The following is a 25,045-nucleotide window of genomic DNA, read 5'->3' on the forward strand; positions in this document are numbered from 1 at the left end:
GCGGAGACTCCTCCCCCTCCCCGTCCCAGTTGTGTTCCCTGGAAGAGCAGCCGGGAGAGCGTCCGCCTGCTCCGGCCGGGGCGAGCGAGAAGCCGGCTCCCTTCCGCAGCCCCGCCGCCCCGCCGGCCCGCGGCCGCCCGCGCGCAGGGCCCCTCCGGCGGCGCGGGCGCTCCTTCAGCACCGCGGACAGCGCCCCGCCCGCGGCATGGCCCTGCGCTCCGGGCCCGCGGCGCTGCTGCTGGGCTTCGGCCTCCTCGGGCTGCGCGCCGGTAAGGACTGGGCTCCAAGCTGCAAGGGGGATCCCCAGAGATGGAGGAGCCCGCAGGGGGACGTCTGGGCGGCCGAGCTGGGAGGAGGACATCCCCGAAGGAGTAGGCGATGCAAGGAAGCGAGGGAGATCCGGGCAGTGGTGGTGGGGAGGGCGTGGGCACGGGGAGGGAGTCTCCCCAGGCCTTCTGGGGTGGCAGGAGGGCACACTCTGCGGCTGAGATGCCATTTGACTTCCCGTGAAACATCTCCAGAACTCTACCTGGAAGGGCACCCTCCCTTAGCTCTCCATCATTTTCTGTGCCCCACATTGGGCTCCTGATTCTGGCCACTCCACAGGGGCAAGACAGGAAGGCGAGAGAAGTGACTTCTCAACTCTCTTATACAGTGGGGCGGAAGACTTGGAAGGGAAGGCGCTCTGCCGGGCTGAGTGCCAGGAAGGAGCTCTGAGGGGTGGGGGTACAGCTGTGCAGGGCTGCAGGAGAGAGAGTCTGTGGAGGGGCGGGTACAAAGGGATTGTACAGCTAAACGAGCTTCCCACACCTGCATGCCATCTTATGGGAGGTGGGCTCCCATATGTGTGGAACTGGGGACTGAATACACGTTCTGACACACAGCGCAGGCAGCCCAGCTCTCCTCTCCAACCCAGTGTCTTTGAGGGTGGGGGCAGGGTGGGGTCACAGCCCAAGTCACATGTGGAGGTGCATAATGTTACTTGTATACACAGATGGGCCCTGACTGAGGAGAAAGGTTGTGTGGTGGGAAATAAAGAGCTGTTCCCTTTCACTACCATCCAAAACCCTCCTTGAACTGCAGGGATCTTTTAGGAGAAGCTGTGAAAACAAGAAATCTCAAGTCTTTTGAAACTATAGTCTGAGACCTCGCAGGAAGAGCGGGTCTCCACTAATCCCTGCAGAGTGGGCTTTTAGTCTGGAGACATCTGTGTGAGGCTGTCTGGTCTCCCTGGTCGGTGATGTCAGAGAAGCGTTTCTCTGTGAGGGGCCCCCGTGGGATAACTGGAGCATTTTGCTGTATCCTTAGAGATGGAGAGGTGGGAGCTCCTGTTTCGGCCTGGTTGCCCCACTGCCTAGGGAGAGTGGGATGCTAGGTGGGCCCCCCTTGCCTACTTCCTTTCTTCCTACCGCCCGCCCAGGAGTGTCGGGTACTGACACGGAGGAGCGGCTGGTAGAGCATCTCCTGGATCCCTCCCGGTACAACAAGCTCATCCGCCCAGCCACCAACGGCTCGGAGCAGGTGACGGTACAGCTCATGGTGTCCCTGGCCCAGCTCATTAGTGTGGTGAGTGGGGGCCCACGCTCTCTGCCCAGCTACTCAAGTCAAACAGCCAGAATTACTCCCCCGGAGCTCCCCAGGCTTAGGGAGGTATGGGAAGGATCACAGATGGCTGTAGCGAGCCTGCAGGCTGAGGGGCCTTCTCAGCAGCTTCTTTTCTTCCCTGCAGCACGAGCGGGAGCAGATCATGACCACCAATGTTTGGCTGACCCAGGTTAGTGCTCTTCCTGCCCAGTGCACATCCCTGGTCCGCTTTTCCCTCCTTAGTTTTGTTTGTTTGTTTGTTTGTTTTGCATGTGCTTTCCCCCTCTTTTAATCTCCTCAAAAAAGGCAGAAAGGTATAGACTTTGGAGTGCTAAATAACTGGATCTGAAACTTGGTGCTTCCACTCACCAGCTCTGTGACTTTGAACATGTTAAACTCTACAAGATTCATTTTCTTATTTGTAAAATGTAGATTCTAATAGCTTAGCTTAGATGTGCAAATTAAACGAGAAACTATCTTATGAGCCACATTTGCTGGGCAGGGAAGTCACTGTGGGGAGGGGATGGCTTTTCCAAGCCCTCTCAAGCCAGATTGCCTCCCCCCTCCCCCCCACCCCCATCCTGTCCTTGACCTTGAGTCTCAGCAAGGGCATGGGTTGGTAAGGTTCCCTCTCTCCCTCTCTCCCTTTCCCAGGAATGGGAGGACTATCGGCTCACCTGGAAGCCTGAGGAGTTTGACAACATGAAGAAAGTTCGGCTCCCTTCCAAACACATCTGGCTCCCAGATGTGGTTCTGTACAACAAGTAGGTGGCCTTGGAGCAACGGGAAGGTTGGAGGAGACTACAGGAGTGCTCTGGGAGGGAAAGGGTCCTAGGGAAAGTAAGTTAGCTCGCACAGCGGGACAGAAGGGACTTCTTGTTGGCACAGACACAGTCAGTATGCAGCAGACAGACCCAGACGAGTGAGGTGTAATGTGGAAAATCCAGACGATTCCAAGGTGATTTGGGCCACGGCCAGTCCCCTCTCCACCAAATCTGAGTCCCATTGTTGGGAGCCTCAGTGGGAGAGAGACAAGGGTTGACAGCCCCAGTGCCTATATGGATTCAAGAATAGCCTTTCCTGGAGGATCGTTCAGGGTCAAAGAACTTGGAGGCCCCAGTGTCTCCTCTGGGTTCCGTCCCCTTTCCTGCAACAATCCCACTTACCTCCAAGATCCTCAATCACTAGTGGGTGCATCTCCTGCTCCCACCTGCCCCTGTCCCCCTCATTGCCTGGGGCTCCTTACTCTGGCCTCCCAGGCTCCCCCAACCTCTCCTCTGCATGGGGAGCAACCAGCTCGCACAGTGCATGACAAGTAGCAGACAGCCCCCGTCATCCACCCTCTTCTGCTTCCAAAAGGCCTCACAGGCCTCCTGACCACCAACTCACCCAGATCCCCTTCTTGCTCAACTCCTGCCCCACCTCTGTCGACTCCTGGGCGGTTACCCTCCGGCCTGGCTCTCCCTTCCTCCCGCTCAGGGCGGGGTTGATGGGTGGGGTGCAGGAACGCGTGAGCCGGGGCTGACCGCGCTCCTCCACTCGGCAGTGCGGACGGCATGTACGAGGTGTCCTTCTACTCCAACGCCGTGGTCTCCTACGACGGCAGCATCTTCTGGCTGCCGCCCGCCATCTACAAGAGCGCGTGCAAGATCGAGGTGAAGCACTTCCCGTTCGACCAGCAGAACTGCACCATGAAGTTCCGCTCGTGGACCTACGACCGCACGGAGATCGACCTGGTGCTCAAGAGCGACGTGGCCAGCCTGGACGACTTCACCCCCAGTGGCGAGTGGGACATCGTGGCGCTGCCCGGCCGGCGCAACGAGAACCCGGACGACTCCACGTACGTGGACATCACGTACGACTTCATCATCCGCCGCAAGCCGCTCTTCTACACCATCAACCTCATCATCCCCTGCGTGCTCATCACCTCGCTGGCCATCCTTGTGTTCTACCTGCCGTCCGACTGCGGCGAGAAGATGACGCTGTGCATCTCCGTGCTGCTGGCGCTCACCGTCTTCCTGCTGCTCATCTCCAAGATCGTGCCACCCACCTCCCTGGACGTGCCGCTCGTCGGCAAGTACCTCATGTTCACCATGGTGCTCGTCACCTTCTCCATCGTCACCAGCGTGTGCGTGCTCAACGTGCACCACCGCTCGCCCAGCACGCACACCATGGCGCCCTGGGTCAAGGTCGTCTTCCTGGAGTGGCTGCCGACGCTGCTCTTCATGCAACAGCCGCGGCCCCGCTGCGCTCGCCAGGGCCTGCGCCTGCGGCGGCGGCAGCACGAGCGGGAGGCGGGCGCCCTCCTCTTCCGGGAAGCCCCCGGGGAGCCGCGCGCCAGGCCCGCGCGCGGCGGGGCGGGGGCGGGCGGCTGCGGCCTCCGCGCGGCGGTGGACGGCGTGCGCTTCATCGCGGACCACGTGCGCAGCGAGGACGACGACCAGAGCGTGAGTGGCGCGGCCGCTGTGGCCTCCTCGGGCTCTCCCCGGAGGGCTTCCCGGAGGCGGCGCCGTGGAGGCTGGAGTCGGTACGGGCGGCGGGGACGCCTGGGGAGGCCTTGGTGGCTTTGCGGCCAGCCGGTGGCCGCGACCCCGAGGCCCAACCCCCGCTGGCCCCCCCGAGTCCGAGCTGGCGACTGGTGATCGCAGCTCTCGGCACGAAGGGCTCCGGGTCTCTCGTGCGCCCCACGGGGGGGCGGAATGGGGGCGGTGGAAGATGGGTGGGGGCAGAGGCCCAAGTCACACCCCTTTTCAGCGCCTTTGGCAGGGCCTGGTGAAATCGTTTTGGAGGAGGGGCAGGTGGAGGCAGGGGCTTCCCAGAGCAGCGCCCCCGCCGCGCGCACACCCGGCTTTTTGCACCCAGGCGCCCGCCGCGGAGGGGCACCCCCGGAAGCCCCGAGCCCGCGCAGGGGCAGAGTGCTACGGGCCGGCGGCGGCCAGCGGGCAGCCTTCGGGCACCGGCCCGTTCCAGGCTGCGGCTCGCCAGTGGTTGCCATGGTGACTGGCCGGGTTTCCGTTAGGATGCAGCCGTTCCGGTTTGGGGGTGAGGAAGGGCGGCTCCAGCGCTACCGCTGGGGGCGGGGGTGGGGGCTTGAGAGCCTGGCGTTTCCATTCCCCAGGAGGGCAGGACCGCGGGCTGCAGCTGGGGCTTGGCCAGGGAGCAGGGTACGTGCCTGATGGGCGGAGGGGGGAACAGGCCCAGGGAGACGCGGCCGGGCAGCGCTGGGGCTCAGCCGCGCGTCCCGCCCGCGCCGCCCCCTGCCGCAGTCGGCTCGGTGCTCGGTGCAGTGGCCCTACTTGGACGCCGCCCTGGCGTCTCAGACTTCACACGTCCAAGCCCCAGTGCTCCATCTAAACCCCACCACCGGCTTGCTTCTCCTGCAGTCTCCCCATCTTACAGTAAACGGCATCACTGTGCACCCAGAGGTTCAGACCAAAAACCTGGAGTGATTCTTGACTCCTCTCTCTCTCACCTCCCCCACCATCCAAGTCAGCGGAAGCCCTGCCCTGTGAGCACAATCTCCAAAGTCCTCCCCGCTGTCCCCTTCCTCCTCACCTCTCCAGGCTACTCCCCGGACGGTAGGCCTCCCCCAGCTCCTCCCGGACGGGGGCAGGACCTCCTGGTAGTCTCCCCGAGTCAGCTCTGTTCTCCTTCCTGCAAATATGCGACGTCTCCTTCTCACCTTGTGCCTTCTCCTCTCTGGCTCAGGTCACTGGCCCACTAGTCTAAGCGAGCAAAGCTCTGTCTTATCTCAGGATGTTTGCACCCATTGGTCTCTCTGCCTGGAATGCCCTTCTTTTTTTTCCTTTAAAAAAGTATTACTGGGGCTCCTGGGTTGCTCAGTCCCTTAAGCATCCGACTCTTGATTTCGGCTCAGGTCATGATCTCAAGGTTGTGGGATTGAGCCCCACCCCCGGCTCTGCCCTCAGTGGGGAGTCTGCTTGGGATTCTTTCCCTCCCCGACTTCCCCCTACCCCACACACACATTCTCTCTCAAATAAATTTTTTATTATTTTTTTAATTAATTAATTATTTAGAAGTAGGTGCTAGTATTTTTTTAATAAAGATTTTTTTTTATTTGAGAGAGAGAGCACGAGAGGGAAGAGGGTCAGAGGGAGAAGCAGACTCCCCGCCAAGCAGGGAGCCCGACGTGGGACTCGATCCCGGGACTCCAGGATCATGACCTGAGCCGAAGGCAGTCGCTTAACCAACGGAGCCACCCTGGCACCCTCAAATAAATTTTTTTTAAAAAGTATTATTATTACTATTAATGTTTGCTCTCCTGTTTGAGAGTAGGTTGCAGACATTGTGACCCTTTATCGTGAATAATTCAGTGTGTCTTGTCCTGATAATAGAGATGTTGTCTTGCATGACCAGGATCAGTGATCAAATTCAGGAAATTCAACATCCATATAATATATTTAACTGATATAAAATCCATATTAGAAAAGTTTTCCAGGGATAAGCGTCTCCTGGTCCTGGGTTGGAGCCCCATGTTGGTCTCCTGCCTCGGTGGGGAGCCTGCTTCTCCCTCTCCCTCTGCCTCTCCCCCCTGCTCATGCTCTCTCTTTCTCTCTCAAATGAGTAAATAAAATCTTAAAAAAAAAGTTTTCCAACTTTTGGAAAACTTTTGGGGGGTGCAGTCAGTTAAGCATTCGACTCCTGGTTTTGGCTAAGGTCATGATCTCAAGGTCATGAGATGGAGCCCTGCGTCTGGCTCTGCATCAGCTTGGAGTCGAATTGAGATTCTCTCTCTCCCTCTGCCCCCCACCGCTGCCCCGTGCACCTGCTTGCTCTCTCTCAAACAAATAAATAAATCTTTTTTTAAAGAAAGGTTTTCCAGCTTTCTCAGTAATGCCCTTCGCAGCTCTCCCCACCCTGACGCGGGGTCTCAGATTGCACTCGGTTGCCCTACTTTTTTCTTTTTCTTTGATCTGGAACAGTCTCTCAGCTCTGTGTTTCATAGCGTCAGCATGTTCACGGGTGTGGGCTGGCCCTCAGTTCGGGTTTGTCTGATTGTTTCTTTCTTCAATTTGTTCCGGCCATAGCTGGCTCCTTCTTTTTTTTTTTTAAGATTTTATTTATTTATTTGACAGAGAGAGAGAGAGACAGCGAGAGTAGGAACACACGCAGGGGAGAGGGTCAGAGGGAGAAGCAGGCTTCCCGCCGAGCGGGGAGCCCGATGCGGGACTTGATCCCGGGATCCTGGGACCATGACCTGAGCCGAAGGCGGACGCTTAAGGACTGAGCCACCCAGGCGCCCATAGCTGGCTCCTTCTCATGTTCCAACGTGACCTTCAGTGTCCCTTCCTCAAAGAGGCCATCCCAGACCACCCTACAGTGTGTCTTCCCCTCCGTATCTCTCTCTCCGTTCTTTGTTTCCATATCAGCACCCATCAGTGTATAATTTTTTTATTCTTGCTTATTTGTGTCCCTTTCCCTCTGTGGACAATAAGCCACAGCCGGCATTTGTCTTGCTCTTGGTCACACCTCCATGCCTGGCACGATGCCAGGCCCACAGCAGACACGAGCAAGCTGTTACTCAGCAGCCGACCGAATTAAGGTGCACAGCGGTCTCCTTCCCGGGCCCCCAGATGAATGTGTGCAAAGGCCCTGACTCAGGCTCAAGGGGGGCCGGCCCCGTGACAGCTGTCAGACCCAGACGGTATCCTCTTTCCGATGGATTGGTCGCATCTGGGGACCAGTGCTCACCCTCTGGGGCCTGTGTGCTGGAGGTGCTGCTGTTGGATGGGGTGCCCCAGGCAGTCACAGATGGATGGGGGCCTGTGGAGCCAGCCATTCATTTGATAACCGGACACCCATTTACCGGCACTCTGTTGCACAAGCTGGGACTGCAAAGTGAATCAGCCAGGGTCCCTGTCATTTAGGAACTTGTAGCTGGCCGGGGGCAGGGTAGGATGGCAGACATGCAAATTGAAATGGCAATACAGTGCAGTAAAAACACTGTGATCGAGATGTGTCCACTGCTGAGGGAGTCCAGAGAGGACGGTGGTTCATGCTGATCAGGAGTATCAGAAAAGATCACTTCAGAGAAGAGGTAACATTTGATTTGGGCTTTAGAGGATGTGTAGGAGTTCACCAGGCAGAGAAAGGGAAGACCAGAATTCTAGACAGAAAGGAAACTCAAAGGCACAGAGACTTGAGAGCACACATGGGGCTTTGGTAAGTCTGGGTCAGAGGGTGGAAGGGGATGGTAAGTAGGTAGGTGCGTATTTGTCGTGGGTGGGTCTTCAAGTTTGGATGGGCCCTGAAGGCAGTGGGGCCGCTGGAGGCTTTTAAGCAGGCAAGTTAGGAGCCACGCTTTGGAAAAGTCGCTGTGGGGTCATGGAGGGAGAGGAGCGGGGTGCATGTGTACACGCGTATGTGCACGGGTGGGTGCATACGTGTGTGTGTGTGTGTGTGTGTGTGTGTGTGGTGAGACCGGCCTGTTCCCATTTCACTCCTGTCCTGCATCATGTGACTGATAGCCCGGCCTCCTTTGTCTCCTCTGTCCAGGTGAGTGAGGACTGGAAGTACGTTGCCATGGTGATCGACCGCCTGTTCCTTTGGATCTTTGTCTTCGTTTGTGTTTTTGGCACCATTGGCATGTTCCTGCAGCCTCTCTTCCAGAACTACTCCACTGCTCCCTTCCTGCACACAGACCACTCAGCTCCCAGCTCCAAGTGACGCCCTCCCGGCTCTGTGCCGCTCCACCCCTTGCCCTCTGTACACAGTCATTTTGGGCGGAGGAGGGACGAGTGAGCTACAGGTTGGGGGGTCAAGTGAGCTACGGGGGGGTGGGGGGGCGGTCAAGTGAGCTACAGGTTGGGGGGGCGCTGCCGCAGACCCAGCCTCTCCGTCCCCCACCCCCAGCCCCTCCCAGCCCCGCTGGCGGCAGACAGACAGCACACCATGGAGGCTGGAGGCTGGACCCACTGCTGTCTTGTCTTCTTACGGCAGCCGGGCAGGAGTGCTGCTGGTCGGGCATGGAGGTTGGGCCTTCCCCTCTGAGGGAAGTGTGATGGGGAAGGGGCCAGGTCGGGACAGAGTCCCAGGGCCCCTGCCTAAGTACACGGCCTCTGGGCTGGCAGGTCTGCCCAGGGGCTTACCTGGCGCTGTGGTCAGACCCCTGGGGGCCCTCCAGCCCAGCCCCGCAGCCCCTTGCTTCTAGGGGCTCCAGAGCTCAGCCCCAGCTCCCTGCACCCCTGGACTTCCCCCCACTTTCCTTCTTGCTCGGGCCGGGTGGGGCGGGCCAGGCTGGGCTTCGAACCCCTGAGTTCGGAGCTTTCCGGTGACCTGCTTGGAGCCACGTCCTCCAACTGTGCACAAAATGCAAGCCCTCCGGCAGTCTCTCCCCACTTGAACTGACCGGTGTTTGGAGTCAGGAAAGTGAAGCTGTTAGCTCTGAGCAGACCCAGCCTTTCTGCCCGCAGCAGAGGGGGCTGGGCAGGAAAGAGTCAGCACTGGCCCAGCCGCACCCCACAAGCAGACCTGAGCGGGGCGGAGGCAGAACCTCGTTGCCGTCACCGGCTCCTCAGAAAGCACGGCCTTTGCCTCCGTCCTGTGGGCTTGTGGAGGCTGTATCCTGACCCTGCTCCCAGGGACCAGCTGGGGGCCACCTGGCCTCTTAGCCTAGGAAACAGACCTCTGATGGACCTCCTGCCCCCACCCCTGCCATGTGACTGGCTCTGATTTGTGGTCCTGGCCTGTCTTCAGTGGCAACAGGTGGCCCAGCACAGCCGAAGGGCCGGCCAACGCAGACCATGCCGTCCTCGGGAGCACAGCTGGACCCCTGCTTCTGCAGGTGCAGCAGAGGTGGGGGCAGTGCTCACAGGTCGGGGGAGACGCACTGCGTGGGCCACGGGGCCAGACGGTCTCAGTCTGGATTCCAGTCCTGGCTCACACCTGCTCGCTCAGCCACAGGGGGCAAGTCCCTTTGCCTTTCTGGGCCTCAGTGACCCCATCTCTCGAATGAGGACGGTAGCGAGGAGGAAGAAGCCCAGTCTGTACTTGGCGGGGATTTGATGGGCGTGCAGGCTAGGAGGCGGGCAGAGCTGGGGGCGGTGGGCCCACCTGACTCTCCTGACAGCCTTCCTCGCACACCGCTCCTCTCCCTCTCTCTTCCTTGAGCAAACCGAGTCCCCTGGAGCAGGGTGGGAGTCTGGGGAGCCGGGGACTGGAGGAGTGCAGTTGAGGGGAACTTTCTGGGGGCCACTCGGTGGGTCTGATGGCTGTTGCTGTCTGGAGTGCCCGCAGCAAAGCATCGTTCCGTTCCTGGGCTGAGCTCCTCCTGACGCAGGCGTGAGCTCAGGGCCTCTGGGCGGACCTCGCCCTGTCCTGGCTGTGGACACCCAGGTGGCCACTGGGCAAGAGGTGCCTCGGCGTGTTTCCCGGCCTGCCGGAGTGGGCTCGTGACCTCCCTTCTGAGTGGGTGTCTTGGCCCTGCGGAGATCCCCTCTCCTAGAGCAGCAAATTAAGAGTTGCCTGTATTATGCCTGGACCTGCTGTGGCTTCCTAGCCCCGGGGAAGCCTCCAAGAGCCTGAAGAGCAACCGGAAAGGAGCCCTCCTTTTGCAGGGTGGGGTGCTGGCCCGAGGCCCTCGCTTCTGGCTCTCCCGGGCTCCTCACTGTGGCCTGGGCCACGTGGCTGGGCCTGTCCTTGCTTGGAGTACTTCTTCCAAGGGGCTGTTGTCCAAGTAAGTCACCAAAAATGCTAGAGGGCTTAGGCCTGGAGATTGCTGCCTGACTGGGGACAAGCATCGTCCCTTCTCCTACCTTGGTGTTGTCAGGGGAGCTCCCTGTCCCTTCCATGGGGGGCCGTCTCTGGACAGTATCAGGTGCCCCATTCAGTGCCCCTAATCTGGAGAGGACAGTGCACACACTGGACCGAAGCCTGAGCAAGGTGGGCTTGGGAGGGGCTGCCGAGGAAGCAGAGGCGGGATTGTCTCCATCTGCAAAGCACTCTGCCCGATGAGCAGGCCTGCCCACACCGCTTTTGGCGGTTGGCGCTGCCACAGGAGGAAAGCAGTTTCTTGGTGGCGAGGCGTCTGATACTGCAACAGCTGGACTGAGTCATCGAAAACTTGAAAGCAAACAAGACAAGGCAGCCTCCCAGCTGGCCTTCTCTGCAGAGGAAGGCTGTGCGTGCAGGAAGGGCGAGAGGCAGGGAGTGCTCTGGGCAGGACCTGGGGGCTCGACTCCTACTCCTCCAGCCCCAGGCCTCTGTTCTGCAGGGAAGGGGCCCCTCCACTCGCTCGACTCGCTCAGCTGAGCCGTCCCGCACGGCTGGGCCTCGAGGCGGGCGGAGGGAAAGCAAGGGGCATCTCTGATTTGCTCCCTGGCCAGAGTGCACTCGGCTCCAGCTCTCAGCCTCTGCTTCCAGGTGCCTGGGCCACGGCCACGGCGTCCCTCAGCCCAACAGTTGCCGGCTGTCAGCCACCCAGGCCGGAGCGAGAATTAGCATGTTTCCGTGTTGTCCCAACAGGCCCGAGGGCCCAGCGTGAGTGTCACACGGTTCCTGAGGGACTGTAGGTCTAGGAGTTGTAGCTAAGACAACTCACCCACCCACCCTCAGAGCCCCCCGCCGCCCCGTTGGCCTTGGCCTCCCTTGTCTGTGCTTCTGGAATATTTGCACTGGTCTAGCCCACTCCAGGCCAGACTCCTTAGGAACTCAAGGTTCTTGTAAAGAAAGTTGTTTCCAAACATGTCTTGTCTCTCTGCTCTATTTGGGGGCCAGGGTTGGCAAATTTGGGAAACTGGGGGTGATGCTGGAGAAATTGGACCCATGAGCCATGAAAGACAGTACAAGCCTCTGAGGGTGAGCGGTAACTTTAATTTCTGTAATCGATGCCGGACAAGGGCACTCGTCAGATGGAAAAGAAATGGATAGCTCCTGGGGGGCACTCGTCGAGAAGGGCCCTGGAGGCAGGGTCGGCCGGAGTCTCTGCACAGCTCGTGTGCACGGGGAGGTCAAGGCTGTGGTCTGTGTGAAGGCCACACCTGTCCCCAGAACTCTGGTTTGCTTTGGGCCCAAACCTGGAAGGCGCTCAGTTGTGGCCCCCGAACGGGAACAGGTGTAAGGAGCTGACGAACACTCTGTGGTCCCGCGGGCAGCCCTGCGTCCCAGCCCCTCGGAGCGGGTGGTGCGGGTGGGCTCGTTCCCTCCGCACATGGGTCTGGCGCTCATTCGATGTGAAGGAAGGAAACTGTCTGCGTCCTTAAGACTTGGATACTTTTCTCTCCCGCAGCGGTGGCGGCGGGGCCTCCCCTCCCCCCCCCCCCCCCCCCGCCACCCCCGTCCCCGTCCGCCACCCCCCACCCCATCCGTCCCCACAGGGCGACATCTCCTTCCCCATCTTCAGAAGCCCTGGATCTCGGCGGACCACGAATGACACCCACACACGGCTGTGGTCCTTAATGTGCCCCCAGACTTGTCACTGGCCCTCCTGGCCTCAGCTGTCCCATCGGTCGCGGACGGGGAAGGAGGCTTCGCCTTGACTCTGTGTCCTTAAGCCAGGGACGGATGTGGTAGAGACTCTGGCCTGAATCGCAACATGGGAAGGGGCGCGTTCTCTGTGAAAGTCACGCGGAGAAATACTGCAGTGCCTCCTCGAGACTGCAGCCCAGCCGGCCCCGGGCCCGCCGAGAGCGGAGGGCGGAGAGCGGAGAGCGAAGGAGAGCCGAGAGCCCGGAGCGGGGGCGCACACGCACTTCCCAGCAGGCAGAGCACCTGCGGCCGCGGGCGCTGCCGGGGCGGGTGGGGGGTGGGGGGTGCGGGGCTGCGCAAGTGACGCCTGCGCGTTGGGACGCGGTCTCCGAGGACAGGGTGCCAGGACAAGGCGCGGAGCCCTGGGCTCTGCTGGGGTGCTGGGGTGTGCAGCCTGCGGCAGGTGAGAAACCGCAGGGCCGCGGCCCCCTCTGCCCCCCCCCCCCGCTCCCTCCCCCGCGAAGCCAAGACTGGAGACTTTCTAACAATTCAGATTCTCTTTATTTATGAGGAATGTATATTGTTAGTCACGGTTATCGAGGGACACATCAAAGCGGAATCGTAGACTGGAGTGCAGCCGCGGTGGCGCCAAGTCTGTGTTTGGGTTCTTCCCGTCCCCTCTTGGGGTCGCACCAGGACCCAAACCAACAGTCGCTCAACGTGAGTAAAGGAAATAGCTTCGAGCAGCGACAATTTTCACAAGTGATTATTCAGAGGATGCACAATGGCCACAGTTCAGACAAATCAACTACAAAGATCATTTTAAAAAAGGAAGAAGGGCATCCTGGTTACTAAAAACAAAGATTGGACAAGAAAGTAGAGCACTGTGGGAGGGAGCTCTGCCCCTCCATTCCTGGGGGGCGCAGCCGAGCCCCCTTCCTACAGCAGGAGCCGGTGTGTCTCATCTGACCTTGGGGCGAGCGGGGATCTGCTGTGTGGAGGGCCCCTGGGCTCCCAGTCACAGCTCTGCTGGAGATTCTAACGCCCAAGATGGAGCAGAGGGTCTGAACCGTTCCGCGGGGTCAGCAGGCGAGACCCTCCAGCTGCCTCCTGGGAGGCCGGCCCCACACGCCTCTGGCAGGTGCGCTCAGTGGGGCCGGGCCCCTCCCCCGCAGAAGGCAGGCACTGTGTCCCGACCGGCTCCGTGGGACAACTGGCTATTCCACAAAGACATCTTTAGTATACTTCAAAAAAACTTGGGTGTTGTTTTTTTTTTAAATTTTGGTCAATAGCACAGAGGAATAGTAGCCACCAGAACCAAAGTGTGAGTGTGAGTGTATCTACTGCGGAAGAGGGGTCCAGACAGGGCTGCCTCGGCAGTAGGGAGGGGGGCGCGAGGGAAGGGGGACAGTCATCCGTAGGCCTGGCCTGGAGCGCCGGCGGGCAGAGACAGCGGCGTCGCCTGGAGGCGGGCTCAGGTCTGGCTGGTGCGGGCGCAGAGCCGGGCTCCAGAGAGGCTAGCCTGAGGTGTAGACAGGGGACCCACCTCAACTCGGTTTCAACTACTGTCGGGCATCAAGCCTGCAAAGACTCCCTGACAGGCCTGAGGCCTGCCCTTCTGAAACTCCCCGGCAGACAAAAGCACTTGGATAAATGAAAAATTAGGTCTGATTTTAAAATCTGTGCAAGTATAGGTTCTCCGTAGCAGTTAAGAATCAACATTATGACATTTTTAAAAACTCCTAAGGTCCCCATGCCTTGGTCAGCTTTCCCTGGTCACGGTCATGAGAAAGATACCGCGCGGTGCCGTGATCCGACCCGACATGATTGTTCTGCCCTCTTCGTCTCAGTCCTGATTTTACCTGAACAGAGGACTTGTGGTGCAGGACCTCTCCCACCCAGGGGTTGGGGTCTGCGGCCCCTCTGCGCCCCGCCGGCAGGACAAATCCCCAGGAATGCTTCTGGAGGGCAGCGGGTGTGCGGTCCTGCGAGGCCGGTCTGCATGTGGGGGCGGTCGGTGTCACCCCCCAGGGTTTTGCTCCTGTGGGTGCGAGCCCTAGGCCAGCCCTCGGCCAGCCCTCTCTGCCGCCCAGCTGCCCCCCCCCCCCCGCCCCCGCTGGCTAAAGTGCAAGACCCGAAAGGTCACCGAGCGCCACCTGCGGATGCCAATGGCACCCGGCCCGGTGATGAACTGACGGCGCTTGTAAACTCCTGTCTTCATACCTGTTTCACCGAATTCTTGAAGGTCACCTCTTACCTTCTTGGAGGAAAAGGAGAAACTTAACAATCATAAGGAGGGAATTGCAAAAGGGCAGAGGAAGACGGAGGGGCCTGCAGAGTCTGCCAACGAAACCTCCAGCCCTGACAGGACTCGGCGCAGATCGGCCTGACCCAGACGGCGGCGAGAGGTTGGTGTGGCAAACACGAGGGGGGGACGTGGAAACCAAAGGGGGGCTGAGCGGGAGGGCCTTGCACGGTGGGCAGGAGGGGCCGCCGTGCCTCCCTCCTGGTGGAGAGGGCAGGGGCGGGTGGGCGGGCCCGGCCCCTGGCAGACGCAGGGCACGCAACCCACCATTCCCAGTGTCACCAACGTGCTTCCACCAAACAAAGAAAAAGAAAAAGGAAAGGAACACCTGCAGACGGACGTGACGAGGAAAGCCGCGGCCCCTTGTCGCCCCCCAGTCCCTGGCCCCTCACACAGGGCAGAGGTAGAAGTTCTTCTCCTCCTGAGGCTTGCTGATCCAGTTCCCATAACCCATGTCCCTCAGGCCTTTCTTGAAGTAGTTCTTGGCTATCTCGTACTCTCGGGCAGCTTTCTTGGCCTCGCCGTATGAGAGTCGAAGCAGATCCCTGCGGTACCGGAAGGAGCAGAGCTTCTTAAACAGGAGAAAAATGTTCTTTTTGGAGACCCGGGACAATTCGTTCCGCGGCCTGGAGGAACAAAGGCGCTTGTTACGCCCCAGGAACAGAGAGGGCGGGGAACCTGGGCAGGGGTGCACGGGGTGCGGCGGGGGTCGCCGGGGAGCCCGGGCGGGGGGCGGGGGGGGTTGCGGGCGGGCCGGCGCCTCACCCGTCCACAGCGCCCCTGGTCCCGTCCAGGATTTCCAGGTCGCAGCCGTCTGCCAGGCACCAGTTGACGCTTGTCTCCTTTGTCTTCCCCGACTGCCTCTTGGAGTCGTACACGCTGACGCGGCCCACCTAGGGGTCCCGGGAGCAACAGGGGAGAGATGGAGACCTTCCAGAAGGCCCTGGGGCCCCCAGGGGAGAGGGGATGGCTCGTGATCTTTGCCCGCAGCTAGAATTCTGCGGGGCGAGGACTCTGGTCATACTAACCCCAGCTCGATTCAAATGGGGCCCAGACCAAGAAGAAGGCCCTTGGCGTCCACGAAGACAAAAGGACCAGCTCCCGGGACACCCGTGGAGGCCCCTCCCCTGCCCACGGCCAGCGACCGAAAGACCGTCAACGGAAAAGTGGAGGGGCCACAGCACCTTGGGGTGGTTGACAATGAAGGGGGGCCGCAGTCCGTCCTCGAAGGCACTCCCATCTCTTGTCACACGGCAGCAGATGGCGCGAGTCAGATGCCCTTGGCTGAAAAGGTAACCTGTGCAGGAAACGGAGGTGCGCACCTGTTTGTCCTTGGTGCTGCCGCGAGGTGGAGGCGCCCGGGGCGGGGGGGGGGACGTGGAGGTGCGAGGGGGGTGGTGGGACAGAGGCAGCAGGCCTCGCGGACGGTGGGTGTGCAGGGCACACAGCCCCAGAGCCACAGGCACGACATTTCGGGCTTGGGGGTGCGGGAGGGGTACCGTCTGACCAGGAAGCCCAGACCCCACCACTGGAAGCCACAGTCTTTCTGGGACCTGTGGTGAGAAGACATGCCTCCCACCCCAGCAGGGTGGGCAGTGAGGCCTGTGCGGATGCGGGCACCCTTACCCAGCGTCACAGACTTGAGGTACACAGGCTGCAGGAAGTGCGTCAGCAGCGCGCCCTGCAAGCCGAGCACGTTCCAGCGCAGGATCTTGTCACTGCAGGACATGGTGCGGAGTCTCTCCCCGAGCCGAATGCCGTCCCACGTGGGCACAATGTCACTGGACTCCACTGGAATTGTGCCTTCCCCTGTGGGGGGACTTGGGTCAGAGCCACGGGGGGCCCCTGGGCCCGGCCACTCCCCGGCGTGGCCTTTACACTCCTCACATTGGGCCAAGGCTGCGCACGGTTATTCTTCACAGATTCCACAGCACCTACAATGTGTGGGCACTCTACTCGGTGCTGGAACAACGGCAAGCAAACCAGAAGATCCCTGTGCTCCTGGAACGTTCGTGGGCGTGAGGGGGCAGCAAGGGACAGACCGCCAGTAAGCAAGCAAAGCAATATGGACACAAGAGCTCCGAACGGCAACAGGGCTCAAAGCCCGAGGGACCGATGGCGGCAGATGGCGGGGGGCCTCCAGGGACGGAACTGCCAGGGTAGCAAAGACACCAAGGAGAAGCAACAGCTGAGTAAGAGTTTCAGGCACGGAGAACAGCACAAACCAGGGCCCTGGGGCAGCGAGAGACTGGGTTGTCCAGGTTGCGGACAAAGAGCCAGTGGGCCTGAGCCACGTGCGTGTGTGAAGTGCGGTGGGAAACCGCTACAGAGCCTGTTCCGCTGTTTCCCGTAACAGCTTTATTGAGACGTAATTCACCCATCTAAAGCGTGCAGTTTGATGGTTTTTAGTATATTCACAGGATGTTCAACCCTCCCCACAGTCAAGTTGAGAACCTTTCATCGCCCTCAAAAGAAGCGTCCCTACATCCGCCAACCTTCCCAGCCTGGGCCCCAGGCAACCACGAATCCACTTTTTGTCTCTACAGGGCTGCCTGCTCTATATTCCCTACGTTTCGTATAAATGGAGACACGGAACGTGGGACCTTTAGCAACTGGCTGCTTTTTGAGGCTCATCTGTGTTGTAACAGGTGCCAGAGCCATACCCCTTTTAAGGCTGAGTGTGACTGCACCGTGTGGACCGACCCCGTTTGGTTCATTCACCAGTGGGCAGACCCTGGGGCGGTCCCCACTTCTTCGCTGTTATGAGCAAGCGTGCACTAGTCTCTGTTCTCTTGGGGACGTGCCCCGGAGCGATGTGGGTTTTGACCAGGGAGGTGACCTGGCCTGAGGGCAGGGGGGTGGGTGTGAGGTGAGCCCCCCCACAAAGGGCCCTGGACGAGGAGGAGCCGGCGGATGGGAGGGAGCCGCACACTTGGTGCCCACCTCTGTCACTCCTTGCGACTTGGCCCCACATCCCTTCTGCTCCCCCCAACCCCAAGTGGTCCCACCCACCCCCTGGCCGCAAAGATCAACGATGGGAAAGTGACTCCCACACTTCTGTTTCTAGCCAAGCTCTCTGCCCTGAGCTCTAGGCAGGTACCTCTGCCTCCTAGCTGACGCGCAGGGCTCCCCGACTACCAGGTGCCAAGTGGAATCCTGGCCTTCCTACACCCCCTCCCAGCAGCGAACAGCAGGAACCTGATGGGCCCGGGGCTCTGCAGAGCCTTCCCATGGGCAAGATGGAGGGCGTGTGTCACTCACCATTCTCCACCTTGGTGCGCAGCTTGCCTTGTTTGGGATTCTCAAAGACGGGGTAGTGGCGGGAATCTGAGCTCTCCACGGCACGGTCACTGCAGGACTTGTCAAAGAGGGCGCCATCCCCACACGGGGCCGTGCTGCAGAACAGGGCGACCGTGGAAGCTCACCTGTGCAGGGGGCCCCCCCAGTTCCCCGGGGCTCGAGAACAGCCCGATGTGGTGGAGGCAAGGGGCTTTCCCCACAGCCTCCCGCAGGCTGCTGAGCTGAGTGTGGCCCACGGAACGGCTCTGACTGATGGGCCAGGACGGCTTTCGGATACCCAACCCTGGGGCCTGGCAGGCCCGCTCATGTGGCAGCAGACACCAGACAGACCTGATGTACAGATGGAATGACACGGTCTTCTTGATTTGGAGCTTTTCTCCTCCCTTCGCAGGCTCAAATATGCTCTCCTTCGCGGTCTGGGGGTTGTATTTCATTAGCTCGCTGTAGAGGAACCTACAAGGGGAACTCTGGCTAGAGCCACAGCGCCTTCTGTGACCCGGCCCCAAGTAGGGAAAAGCCCTAGACGTGCAGGCTTCTGCGGTTTCTCATGCAGAAGAGGTGGGGGACCCTCCACCAGAGGCCTCGACACCTTGGGAAGCCAGCCAGCCTCTCAGGTCACTTTTGTTTCTGCGCCTTGACCTGATAAAGACCAGTGAGCTGGAGGGCAGAGCAGGGGCCAGCAGGGGGCTTCCTCGGTCCTCAGATACACACGATGGGTTCTGCGCCCCTACAACCCTGAGGACCGGGAGATTCTGGTGCGTTTTTGAGAAAGTTGGAGGGAAGAGGGCCGGCTGCGGACAGGAGGCTCTGCGGCCTGAGTCCCGGAGGCGTCAGGCATGCGACAGGCTCACGGGGCCCCCGCGCTCCCCCACCTGATGAAGCCTCTCCGTGAGATGATCTCTGCGTGGCAGTCGTTGACCGTCTCCCCCTTCAGGCTGAGGGAGTCCCCCTTCACACAGCGGTTCCCTGGAAGGTGTTGAAAACAAATGTGATCTTTCCCAGGGAAGTGATGACAAACAGGATAGAGGCTGTTTGGCTTTTTTTTTTTTCAGAGATAAGGGGAGTGCGAGTAGGGCAGGGGCAGGGGGAGGGACCAGCAGAGTCCCCGCTGAGCGCGGAGCCCGATCCCAGATCGCAGGCGCTGGATCCCACCACCCGGACATCGGGACCCTGAGATCATGACCTGAGCCCAGGCGCCCCCACAGAGGTGGGTCGTGAGGGGCCGAGGACGGGGCCAGCCTCAAGTACCGCCCCCGCCTCCCGCGCCCCTTCCCCGTCCATGCGCGCAGATGGCGGCCACGAGAGCCACGGAAGAGCCTGGGCTCCGGCCTCCGGCGTGCCCACGCAGCCCCAGAGGAGGGCCTCGCTGACCTGTCCCCAGGCTGACCACCACCCCCAGGTCGTCGGAGGCCTTCTTCATGATGACGGCGGCCAGGATCTTGCGGCCGAGCAGGGAGGGCTGGAAGCTGTTGGTGAGCGCGTTGAAGCAGCGGTGGCTCAGCATGGCGATCTGGTCGTGGAAGGTGCTGCCGGTGAGGGGAAGCTGTGGGTACAAGGCTGCGTCAGGGCCGCCGCGTGGGGCCGGGCGGGCCGAGCGCCCTCGGCTGAGCCGCCTCTCCCTCTCGCACGTGCTGGCCTGGCTCTGCGTGTCACTGAGGCGCCAACGAAAGCCCAGGACTACGTCACAGGAGAGCAAGTTAAGAGCCAGCTCCACCCAAAGAGGAGTGAGCAGGACCCCACAAAGACATAGCACCAAAAGTAGACGTCTTAACTGTCTTTGGCTGTGCTTCTGGGGACCTTGAGAGGAGGAGCATAGTTCTTCTGAGACCGGCCCCTGTCACTGGGGTTACCTCTGTGAAACCCATGCGCTCTGCCTTCTCGTTCTCCCCAATCAAGACGCGGAGGGCCGCATCTGCCGCTTCCTGCTTGCCTTGCTTCTTGCTGTGTGCGCAGACGGCTGGGAACCAGCGACCCCCGACTTTTGCCTGGTAAACGAACCTTTGGGATGAGAAGCAGGGGATAAAGACAAGCGCCTGACCGGACACAGCTGTTTCTCAGGCAGCATCTCCCAGACTCAGGCACCGGGGACTCGCTCCAAGACTTCTGCTAGAGAGATGCCCCTTGTCTGCTCCCTGCTGCACACTCTTCTCTAACCTGACTCTGCTCAAATGTAAACACAGAGGGGACACTTCGTGTGAACACTAGGAGTCCCTTGCCATAAATCGAAGGGGGCCCAGAACCGAGTGACACCACAGTGTCACTGAACGCCGACGAGGCGCCACGGTCTGCAGAGGCTCCAGGCCTGCATCGTGAAGGAAGCTCAGCAAGGCCTGGACGGGGTTTAGAGAAATAGCCAAATGTGAACTTTTCTTCATAACTCAAGCAGAACTGAGAGGGACATGCTCTCCCAACTCGAATCGCTACCATTTAACACTCTAAGGCTAAAGTGCTGGATCCTGTTTCCTCATTCACTTCCTGACTGGCCCAGACGCACCCTGGAGTGGTCAGAACGTCATGGTCTGCTGTAGACAAGGGACCTAAGCTTTCATTCCTGGAAGCCTTGGGATGGCCATGGTGAGGGGAGGGGAGTGCATCCTGGGCACGTGAGCTGTGTGGGGCGTGGGAGGGAGGACAGCCCAGCACACAGACGGGAGAGCGTGACGGGGCATCCACCAGCCAAGGTTTCAAGAATCCTAGCTTCCACTCACATCCTACACTGCTGGTGGGCGAAGCCAGCTCTGGATAATCCACCTGCAGATATGGCTTTGTTACCGAGATTCATCGGCTCAGGCAGTAAAAGGAATCAATCTGTGTGTTCAGCCACACTGAGCTTCCCACTACTCCTTGCTTATCCTCAGCAGCGGCAATGCCTCCGTGCCTCCCTGTGCCAGCAGGTGTGTGCGGGCCGGTGGGCTAACGGAAGGTCCGTGAAGGAGGGGGACATGGCATGAAAGATGCTGGAAAGCAGTGGGGGCCAAACCGGGCAGGACCTTTGCCTGAGACTCAGGAGAATCTCATGCCTGTCCCGTGTGTTTAGAAAGAATATGAATTCTATGCACAAAGATATACACACACACACACACACACACAAATATATATGCAGGCTCACCTCAGAGACATCATGGGCTCAGTCCCAGACCACCGCAATAAGGCCAATATTGCAGTAAAGCAAGATAAAATAAATTTTCTGGTTTTCCAGTGCACATAAAAGTCATGTTTATACTATACTGAGTCTCTTAGGTGGACAACAGCATTAGGTCTAAAAACAGTATACATACCTTAATTAAAAAGTACTTAATAAAATATCTAAAAAAAAAAACCCGCTAACCGTCATTTGAGCTTTCAGCAAGTTGTAATCACCGATCACTAAATATAATAACAGGAAATTTTAGATATTGTGGGAATCACTGAAATGAGACCCAGAGACACAGAGTGAGCAAATGCTGTTGGAGAAATGGCCCGACGCAGGTTTGCGACCGGCAGTCCTCTGTAAAAAGCCGGTACCCGCAAAGCTGCGACAAGCAAAGCGCAGTGGAAGGAGGTGTGTCCGTGGATATGGCGCTCCGTACTTGGTGCAGGCTGTAGGACACGCGCCGGGACCCCCAAGGCTGCACTGGGCTCTAGGGTACTCGCCAGCCGCACTCCCTTACTCGGTAACCGTAGGAGGCCCGTGGTTTGCCTCTCCCTGGACCGCTGGGGACAGTGAGTTAGGGAAGCAAAGACACTAAAGACAGGAGGAGGTGAGGTGGCGGAGGGCGCAGGGCGGCGGGGAGATGCCTGCCGGGTGCTTCGCACCGCTGTGGAGCCTGCTGACTGGCTGCAGCTTGCAGGGGTGAGGGAGGGAGGTGGTGCGTGGAAGGGGATCCAGGGCACAGGGGGCTGGGTGGGCCACACAACAAAGCAGATGCAGACCCGCGGGTGTGGCGATGGAACGATAAGGCATCTGTCCTATCGTCACTGCTTTTCTCAGTTAAGCGCGATAGAAGATCATCGGTTTCGAGTAAGGAGAGGGGATTTTGGTGGAAGTCTACGTGAAGAGAGCAGGGTCTAAAACGGCTTAGACTGGGCAAGAGAATTCAGGACAAAAACAGAGTAGTGAACATGCTGGGCAGGAGGGCCGTGGGCGGTGGGAGCAAGAGACTGGCCCTGGGAGGGCTTTCGGCGCCCCTTGCCGGCTCTGCTCCCTCCCACCGCAGGCCTGGGGTGGACCAGCGCCTTCCCAGAACCTCGGGCTTTCTCGTGACTGTCCCCAGGCCGAGGCGCCTTACGACGTCTTACGAAGTCAGGCCACGCCCAGCACATTCTCAACCCACCACGTACCTCGAGCTCTTTGTAACATGCACGAGACAGGAGACCTTACGTCTCCCTATGTGATTACTGGTCCAAACCTGGCTCCCGTCCAAACAAACGGAATGGAGTCCAGAAACAGTCTCTCAATGAATGAGCAAAGGAGGGAGAGCCGTTTAGAGGAGAGAAGAGGCTCGGCTGCCAGAGGCAGGAGGGGGGCGCTGGAGAGCCGGACGTCTACGACACAGGGCCCGAGGCTAGTCTACTTGAAGGAGGTGAAGGGGGTGGACACAATGACCCACACCCAGGGTGTTGGCAGGAGCTACTGGGTGGACAGTGAGGTCACCTACGGACATGGGAAGGGCTGGGGGAAAAGAGCATAAGGGGTGAAACCCAAGAGCTCTCCCTGGGGCAGGTCAGACTCGACAGGCCCAGGCGAAGTGACACCAGCTGCGTCCCCACCCTCCCTCCGCCCGCTGGTGCCTTCCAGTAAGGTCACCCAGAAGGGCCGAGAGAAGGGCTGACAGAGGGAAGCCGTGTTCTCCTGCCACAGAGGTTATGGCGGCCCTCCTGCCTGCACCCCTGGGGCCCCCTCCCTGAGGCGCTCAGGAGTCTTCACGCCCTCCCCGTGGTTCACGGTAAGTTCTTAAATTCTGCACGAGTCACGGGAAGTCCAAGGGCGGGTTTCATGCAAGCAAAAGAGGAGGCCGGGCAAAAGGCGAGCGTGAAGAGCGAGGGTGACGGCATGGGGAAGCCTGCCGGGTGCAAAAGGCAGGCCCCGCGAGCCAGCGCCACTGCAGGGGCAGGAGGGCCTTTCCCGGGACCCTGGGCCAGGGTTCTCAATTCCCTCCTCATTGCAATCATGTTCTCCCGTGAGTTAAGCCAAAGCCAAAGGAAGGACGGACAAGGGCACGGATGGGTAGTTCATACATGGAAACAGTAACAGATGCATGCGAACATGAGTAACGCCACTGACTATGGAGACGAGTTTAAAATAAGACACTATTTTGTGAGCTCTTCTCCTTTAACCACCTTTTAAAATTGAGCAGTAGGATACGACACAAGTAAACATTCAAATCGTTAGGTATACGAGGGGAGTAAGTGTCCCTCATTCCCAGAAGCAAACACCGGGACCAGATTTCTGGCCCCGCGCCGGCGGCCAGCTTTGCTCTCACGGGCTGAGTGCCACTCCGTGCTAGGCGGGCACTGCGATTCAACAGTCTGCAGGCGGCAGAGGTGCAGACCATCTCAGGCTGTCCGTGACAAACAGCACGGGGGCGCCCCCGCGGTGAGGGTGCTGCTCTCCACCCTGGGCCTAAGGCTCGGGATGAGACTTGGCGGACGCTGGGAGCACACTGACGACGTGTACATTTAACTCACACACCTCTCATTGGAAAAGAACCCCTTACTTTTAAGGAAATTGGCCCTAGTGTTTTAGCCTCAGCTGGTTCTTCTAAGACACACCGATTCTCCTGACAGCCACACCTCTGTCTTTTTTCTTTATGATTTTATGTCTTGATTGGAAAGGCTTTGCCCCTCCAAAATTCTCAAGCAAAAATCCCTGCTTTTATCTAGAGATTTTATGATTTTATGTATGTATTTTTAAGATTTTATTTTTAAGCAATCTCTACACTCAACATGGGGCTTGAATCCACAACACCGAGATCAAGAGTCGCACGCTCCTCCGCCTGAGCCAGCCAGGCGCCCCTGGTTTATATTTAAGTCCCTGACAATGAAATCCGACGTTAGCAAGGAGACAGACACCCAGCGATGTCTTATTGAGATGCAGGGGGCCAGCCACCCCCGACCTGAAGCCTCGCCTGCCTCTGCGTCTGCTGTGAGGGGCTCTGGGGGCCGCACCCTCCGCCGTCCCGCCCACTGGTCAACGCGCCACGGCCGTGCGGCCCATGCCTCTTTCAGAACTTTCTGGCTATTCTCCCACATGGATTTTTCTTTTTTTTTCCCTTTGCAAAGATTTTATTTGTCAGAGAGAGTGAGCACAAGCAGGGGGAGTGGGAGAGGGAGAAGCAGGCTTCCCGCGGAGCAGGGAGCCCGATGAGGGACTCGATCCCAGGACCCCGGGATCATGACCTGAGCCGAAGGCAGATGCTCAACAACTGAGCCGCCCAGGCGCCCCCCACATGGGATTTTTCATACGAACCTGGGACTTGGGTCTTCCAGGTCTAAAATAAAGAAGTCAATCCTACCAGTGTCTTTAGTAGGATCGTGTGAAACGTAAACACTAATCTGGGGACAGCTGCAGTCATTAAATTGTGTTTTCTATCTGATCACAGAGTTATCAGAGCCTGCATGTCTCCTGCTCGGAATGTGCGCAGGTCTTTTATCTGTTTAGCTGCTGCTGCAAACAGGCTACTCTCTCCTACTACATCTTCGAATTGCTTACTGCCGCACACGGAAAAGTTCCCGGCGTTTGCAGGTTAGTTCACAATTCCCTGCTTTCCTGACTTCCCCTCTGTCTCTGGTATTTCTTCCCGCCTCTCATGCATACCTCAGGTACACAATCACATCATCCATCCGCACGTAACAGAAGCTTCCTCTCCCCGCCTTCTGTCTTAATGGGTGGCCTGAGCTCGTGGTGCTAGCGTGCCTCAAAATAACGAGGACCTGGGCATCCATGTGTCCCGACCTTGCTGTGAACAGCTCCCAGTTCAACATGGAACAAGCGCCTGGCTTTTGGCTTTAGACATACATTGAGTACCTGCTACTAAGCAGGTACTCAATAATTTCTACTTTATTAACAGCTTGGTTTTTTAATCTGAATGAATGCTAAATTTTACGAAAAGCCTTTTTGGAATCTCTGGGGAGGATTCTGAGTTTTGTCATTATTATTTGGTAAATAATAATAACAAACATCCTAACACAGACTAATCTTTGCATGGCACAAAGACATCATTTCTCACATTTTAGAACGGCAAAGATAAAAATTTTGATTCAGATATCCCGTTTCCAAAGTTCATGTTACACCACTCCCCCTTTACTAAAGACCTACGTAAGTACCTGTTTCCACCAACCAAAAGAAATCTGAAGAGGATTTTTGCTTTTATGAAAAAAGGCAAGAAGTGAAAACAGCGTTCAGTGCTGGTATATCGGTCACTAGGGGCTGGTGGGCAGCCTAGGTCAGTG

The 25,045-nt window shown here is 58.8% G+C and overlaps 2 protein-coding genes across 7 annotated transcripts in view; one reads left to right on the plus strand and one right to left on the minus strand.

Moving 5' to 3' along the window:
- Nucleotides 1-83: 83 nt before the first annotated feature.
- Nucleotides 84-11,754, plus strand: CHRNB2 (cholinergic receptor nicotinic beta 2 subunit). Its single transcript, XM_027614180.1, has 6 exons — nucleotides 84-269; nucleotides 1,421-1,566; nucleotides 1,730-1,774; nucleotides 2,239-2,348; nucleotides 3,131-4,031; nucleotides 8,101-11,754. Exons 1-6 carry the CDS (start codon nucleotides 206-208, stop codon nucleotides 8,269-8,271), a joined length of 1,437 nt encoding a protein of 478 aa, XP_027469981.1. The 5' UTR covers nucleotides 84-205; the 3' UTR covers nucleotides 8,272-11,754.
- An 803-nt stretch (nucleotides 11,755-12,557) lies between these two features.
- Nucleotides 12,558-25,045, minus strand: part of ADAR (adenosine deaminase RNA specific) — a 38,752-nt gene continuing 26,264 nt past the window's right edge. For 4 of the 6 annotated variants that reach the window (XM_027610602.2, XM_027610601.2, XM_027610599.2 and 1 more), the window contains 9 exons: nucleotides 19,387-19,612; nucleotides 18,986-19,157; nucleotides 18,487-18,580; nucleotides 17,945-18,067; nucleotides 17,576-17,709; nucleotides 15,941-16,123; nucleotides 15,499-15,611; nucleotides 15,080-15,207; nucleotides 12,558-14,940 (listed from right to left, as the gene is read on the minus strand). In XM_027610602.2, coding sequence (XP_027466403.1) covers nucleotides 14,703-14,940; nucleotides 15,080-15,207; nucleotides 15,499-15,611; nucleotides 15,941-16,123; nucleotides 17,576-17,709; nucleotides 17,945-18,067; nucleotides 18,487-18,580; nucleotides 18,986-19,157; nucleotides 19,387-19,612 — 1,411 coding nt within the window. In that variant the 3' untranslated portion in view covers nucleotides 12,558-14,702. The remainder of the gene's footprint in view (nucleotides 14,941-15,079; nucleotides 15,208-15,498; nucleotides 15,612-15,940; nucleotides 16,124-17,575; nucleotides 17,710-17,944; nucleotides 18,068-18,486; nucleotides 18,581-18,985; nucleotides 19,158-19,386; nucleotides 19,613-25,045) is intronic. The other 2 variants (XM_035722107.1, XM_027610603.2) reach the window with 1 other exon arrangement.

The sequence above is a fragment of the Zalophus californianus genome, chromosome 10 (genome assembly GCF_009762305.2).
Source record: "Zalophus californianus isolate mZalCal1 chromosome 10, mZalCal1.pri.v2, whole genome shotgun sequence".
NCBI classification, from domain to species: domain Eukaryota; kingdom Metazoa; phylum Chordata; class Mammalia; order Carnivora; family Otariidae; genus Zalophus; species Zalophus californianus.